Consider the following 5,756-nt stretch of genomic DNA (forward strand, 5'->3'; position numbering starts at 1 on the left):
TTTTTCGAGGAAATCGGAGCTGGGTAGAAAGTTTAAAGTAAACTGTAACTGTCTGTCAAAATTTTTATTAAATTTAAAGTTTTTTTTAACAGTTTATTCTCATGCTACTTCGAGGATACGGCAATACCGATAAGTATAAGAAGACGTTCTCCGGTTCTTATATGGATAAGTAACGACAAACAAATGGATTAGCTAGGTGTCAATAATAATAATATTTTTTTCACCACCCACGGTTTTACTACAACAATTTGATCGTTGCATAACATGGGTTATCGGATTAAACAGGGCATTTTTATAAGATAACTCTCGTTTAAAATTAATGGATTGGATTGAGAAGACTCGTTTAAGATAACATTAAACGAAAATGTAGTGACCTAAAATCAGATCGACAAAAACCACCGCCGAGGACAACAGTGAAGTAAAAATGGAGGTGTTCCGACTCACGTTACTAGCGTTTGTTTCCGGGCTTTTTTTCAAGCGGCGGACGTCCTTAGCTTGACGTACGTATCTGCCTGAAACTCATCGCGTCATCAGCCCGACCGATTTCTTGGTTTTTGAATACCCTTTTGCTAATCTCTAATCTACTCGCGAAATATCTGCAATCTGGGACATAGTAAAAAGTATCAAAACGCAAAGGTCGGGCTAAATGCGCCAATGAGTTTTAAGGCGGTGCAGATACGCAGGTTATACGATGCCCGGGAGTTCCGAATGGAAAAGCTAATGATCACCCATAAATATCCCCGAAATTCGAATGGAAGGCCTATGTCCCCAAAATGCCGATATCTCGAATGAACGGTATGGTCACAAACTTTCGCGCAGACACTAAAGGTACGCGACCATGGTTACCTGGCAAAACGGTTCTACAGCTTATTACGGAAGAGTAGCCAATTTGGAAAGTACCGCCCGGGGCGTCAACGGAGTCGCAGCCGTGAACCCGCAATTTTAACCCCGGCGCTTTCTGTGCCACCACCACGTACGACTTACGTCTTCTGTCCCTTCATATTCATCAACGAGTAAAATCTGACAGCTCGAGATTCCTTGTTCAACAAGACAAGGGTAATATTATTGTCAAATTAAACTACTATTAAAACAAATATTAACTGTTATATTTCCCTCCTGACCTTTCCTTATCAATTATTAGGAATATGTCCAAACAACCTGATTTGGGAAGGGTTGCGTCAACCTTATCTTGATTTCTCAGGCAGTTTCAGACAAATGAGGTCAATGGATGGGACTGACACTATTCTCGCCTTGGGTAGTGTATTTTGAAGAGACCATTCGACGTGTTTTAAAAACCGTCTTCTGGACCATCTACCCATGACAGCAATTTTCACGCAGTTAATTATACGCCGGTTTTATGTAAAGGAGGGGTGACTGCTCCCCAACTTGGGCGTAGGTGGTGATGGTCGTCAGTACATAGAGTTGATCATAACTCCCTTTTTAAGGGATCGAGCCCGACCTTAACTTGGGTCCGCGGAGTACGATTTTCGGCTTTATTCTAAGTTCCAGCTTTATTAAATGAACTCTAAAGCTTTCTTTAATTTTAGACTTTTTTCAAGTCCCGGGGGAAATAGAGGGTTCTCATTATTTAATAACAAGACTTCCTTCAGAAACGTTTATCTTTATTTCACCTCCGAGGCATCTTTGTCCCCACGATTTTTGCGTACATTTGATCATCTGGATTTTGGAATGATTAACAGGGATCACCATACTGATTTAGTGGAATCACTAGGATTCAGATAGTATCTAGAAAATGTTTTGTCATTTAGTCTATCGAAGTAGGACACTACGTAGGATCCCTTAGGCTTAATCAAATAAGAAATAAAAGGAAAGCTACAGAAATGTAAGATGAAAAGCAGCTTTATCAAACCAATTGCACAGATAACTCCTTGATGGATTCGCGAATACATAATTTTTATGTTGCCTTTTTCATTTCCTCGTTCACAGGATTTGATTCGAGAGCTAAAGAGTGAGCTGAGCGGTAACTTCGAGGCATGCTGTGGTGTCCTCTAATGACCCCCTGCCTGAGTCTGTAACGCTAAGGAACTGCACAAAGCCATCTCCCGGCCTCGGCACAGACGAGAAGGCCCTGGTCAAATCCTTGACCACCCTCAGCAACTTTGGTATCGCACGATAACCCAGGTTTACGAACACAGGTATAAGGCTTTAATGTCACTTACAGGTCGTACGTATTACGGGGGCCCTAGGTTGCCTAGAGACGTGTGGTTTTGCCTCGATTTGGCCGGGAAACAGCCGCACACGATGCCTGGAAGGTAACCATTCCGGATTTTAAATCCATGCGTACATGCTTAACTTCAGTGATCTGATGTATTCACGTGTTATCGCCGCTGGCTACAGGTCAAATGAGAAATGATTTTTAGCTCACTTGTCAAGCGACTTATATTTTGCACGCGCTTATCTTATGCTGTGTCCACCACATATCGAACGGCCGTCGACTGAAACCGATACAATGCTCGACAACATAGATTACACCTACTCTCAATCGACGCGGTCGAATGTGTTGGGGCCAATATGTTTGAACACACCTGTCGAATATGGTTGTGAAAAATCGGACGTCACAGTCCTCCAGAAACTAAACGTCTACAACGTTTGCTTAACCGTTACTTCGCAACACATGACAGATTCGAACCAAGAGAAAACTATGGGAGTCGATGCTGACTTGACTGATGGTAGATGACATGATGAAGTAGCATGATGCACTGTCGATTCCTGGAAAATAAATGGCTCTGTGGCCTAAAGATAGTTGCCACAGTAGAGTAAGTAGTGATTCATTTATTGTTCTTGATTTGTTTCCAGCATACAAGGCCAGCTTAGAGAAGGGACATCAAGGAGATACCTTCAGGACATTTCAAGCGACTTCTCGTCTCACTCTCTCAGGAAAATTTGTCTTGGAACGCATAATGGTTCGTGTTCTGGAACGATTTTGATTAAGACCTAGCAAGTTACAGTTCCCTCTGTCAAACCTTTTGAAAAAAATCTCAGATATTGTCAACAATTCGACAAACAATACAGACAATGATCTCGCCTTTTGGTGGATGTTCTAAAATAGGGGGCAAACATTTTTAGTAAATTATTACGGGACCCCCTGTATGTCCCAGTGGGCGCCTCCTACAAAATTAAACTCAGCCCGCCCATCATATGCCTTATCGCCCGTACCCGACTGCGGGTATGGGCTGTGTCGCTATTTGCCAAAAGAAAGTTTAAAATGAGACTGGCCTCGAGGACATACATTATCCAAGTAGGTACTTACCTACACGACCTAACACAACTTATTAGTATAGCCCTAATCCTACCCAACACCAACTTATCTAGCTACCCTTTCGCTTGTTGGAAAAATGGGGATGGTGCGTCTTTTGCTTGGATTTTTCAACGAGGTTTCTCTCAATTGTTTCAGGCTAAAAAGCAGAGACGAGAGTGTAGAGGTAGATCCACAGTTAGCCAGAGCTGATGCACAAGCCTTATTGGACGCAGGTAAGTTTCATCTAATGTCACCATGGATAGAAAAAAAAGAGAGATGAGTGTTTCATCGCCGTTTTTATCTCATAGCAATAAAACAACTGCTACATTAGACTCGTCTGGTCTGTGTCGTAGCATGTCCATCCCCTAGTATCCTAGTATGTCCCTCATCAGATGGGCGATAAGGGACACAATACTTCCCATTTAGGTGCTGGGTCAACACGAGAACACCAGAAATTAACCCGTTGAAATATTTGCAATCGAAAAACGAGTGCAAATTTTCATCGATGGTAGGATTCGAGCCCGGGACCAATTGACGTACACACTTCCCGATTCAGAATTTTCTAGAGGGATATTGGAGTCTGCGTCTGCATTGGTAATGTGTCAACACGAGAACACCAGAAAGTCGGGTATTGCCATATGGCAATGCTAAGCGTTAAGGGGTTAATTTGGAGCTCTATTTCCCTCTATTCCCAGGTGTGAAGAAATGGGGCACAGACGAGTCAACATTCAACTCCATTCTGGTGACTCGGTCCTATCAACAGCTAAGGAGAACGTTCAAGGAGTATGAGGAACTGGCAGGACACGATATTGAGGACGCCATCAAAGGAGAAATGTCAGGCGGAGTTAAGGATGGGTTCCTGTCTATCGGTAAGTTGAAGAGGACTAGCAAATTGAGGAGTTGGAAGCAAAAACGACTTATAGGCTATATGACTTATATTAGTTAAAACTTATATGTAAGTCCTTTTTTCGTCAAACCCCTCATTTGAGGAACCTACAGACCTCAGTTAGAAAAACGTAAAAAGGGAGTACTCGTATACCACCGCAGTTTTCATTTCGTAGCAATGAAACAACTGCTAAATTAGACTCTTGTGGTCTGTGTCAGAGCATATCCATTCCGTAGAATTTTTCTCATTAGATGGCCGAGAAGAGACACAATACCTCCCATTTAGGTCCTGGGTCTTTACGAGAACACCATCCGAAAATAACTCCTTGAAATATTTTCAATCGAGGTACCTACGAGTTAAAATTTTTGTCCATTCAGATAATAAGATTTACAAAAATTGCAAAAAGACTTTCAGCTATACCTCAAATAAAATATGATAGGAAGTTATGTAGGTACTTAACTGTGTAGTGCCCTTTCTGAGACTTGGTTGCAGGGGCAAACAGCTCTAAAAGTCGGGTAAGTCTATACGACTTTATAACTTTAAAAGTCGTATAACTTTAAAACTGTGTAGTAGACTTATTTCCCCTGTTTCCTTGCAGTGCAATGTGTGAAGGACAAGAGCTCCTACCTGGCTCGAAGATTGAAAGACGCTATGGCGGGCATTGGTACAGATGATAAAACCCTCATTCGAATTATCGTCACAAGATCTGAGATCGATCTGGGAGACATCAAGCAGAACTTCTTGAAACTGTACGGGAAAACTTTGGAAGAATATATCAAGGTAAATATTAAGGGTCTATAGTAGTTCCAGGACTGCTTGAAATTGTAAGGGAAAACTTTGGAAGAATATATCAAGGTAAGTATTAAGGGTCTATGGTAGTTCATTACTTCTTGAAATTGTAAGAGAAGTTTTTGGAGGAAAATGGATGAATTGTTCTGAAGAAGGCCATTTGCAATTTAGGGCGGGGTTATAATCTCATGCTGAAATTTGTAGCAATTTTCCATTGACGTGACTTCTGAACAAGTACAGTTTTAAGTTAATACAGCTGAGAATATTCGGTCGGAAATTACACACGAAAAGTATCCGAAAACTTGTGAGGTTAACTTCACTGACACTTTCTCGTAAGATTCTAGACCCGAGTATGTGGCAGAGAATTTATCTATCTTTTTATTCTTCCCACAGGATGACTGTTCAGGAGATTACAAGAGATTGCTTCTGGCTCTGGTGGCATAGATGTCCTATGGAAATCCTATGCAATGATCCACACTCCTAGCTACGGAGGTCCCGGGATCTGATCCCAGGTTACTGGGTACCAGCGTGAATTTGGAACAAAGGGAGACAAAAGAGGGGGTCCTAGGGCCACAAGTTCTAACTTCTGCCGATGCAGGAGATGCACGCATTCTTGCCGAGATGTCTAGGAGTAGGGGTTCATTCCGCGACCTTCCCTTGCGATTAAGGAACGCCGACGCTCAAGGGGTCACACAGCACCTGGATGTGCTCTTCCTTGTTAGGTCGAGGCAAGCCGTCACAACACCAAGGTATCAAAAGCTAGGCCGGTGCCATGTCGAGTCAAACCTATCCTCGTTACACGTCGTACTCTTCAACCTATGA

At 42.3% G+C, this 5,756-nt stretch overlaps 1 protein-coding gene across 1 annotated transcript in view; it reads left to right on the forward strand.

Annotated features, from left to right (window-relative positions):
• The window catches only part of LOC103519073 (annexin B9-like), a 30,039-nt gene extending 24,647 nt beyond the window's left edge, over window positions 1–5,392 (forward strand). The window contains exons 7-8 of the mRNA XM_026830686.1: window positions 4,744–4,925; window positions 5,328–5,392. Coding sequence (XP_026686487.1) covers window positions 4,744–4,925; window positions 5,328–5,378 — 233 coding nt within the window. The 3' untranslated portion in view covers window positions 5,379–5,392. The remainder of the gene's footprint in view (window positions 1–4,743; window positions 4,926–5,327) is intronic.
• The last annotated feature ends 364 nt before the right edge of the window (window positions 5,393–5,756 follow it).

Source organism: Diaphorina citri, unplaced genomic scaffold (genome assembly GCF_000475195.1).
Source record: "Diaphorina citri unplaced genomic scaffold, Diaci psyllid genome assembly version 1.1 scaffold2520, whole genome shotgun sequence".
Lineage (NCBI taxonomy): Eukaryota > Metazoa > Arthropoda > Insecta > Hemiptera > Psyllidae > Diaphorina > Diaphorina citri.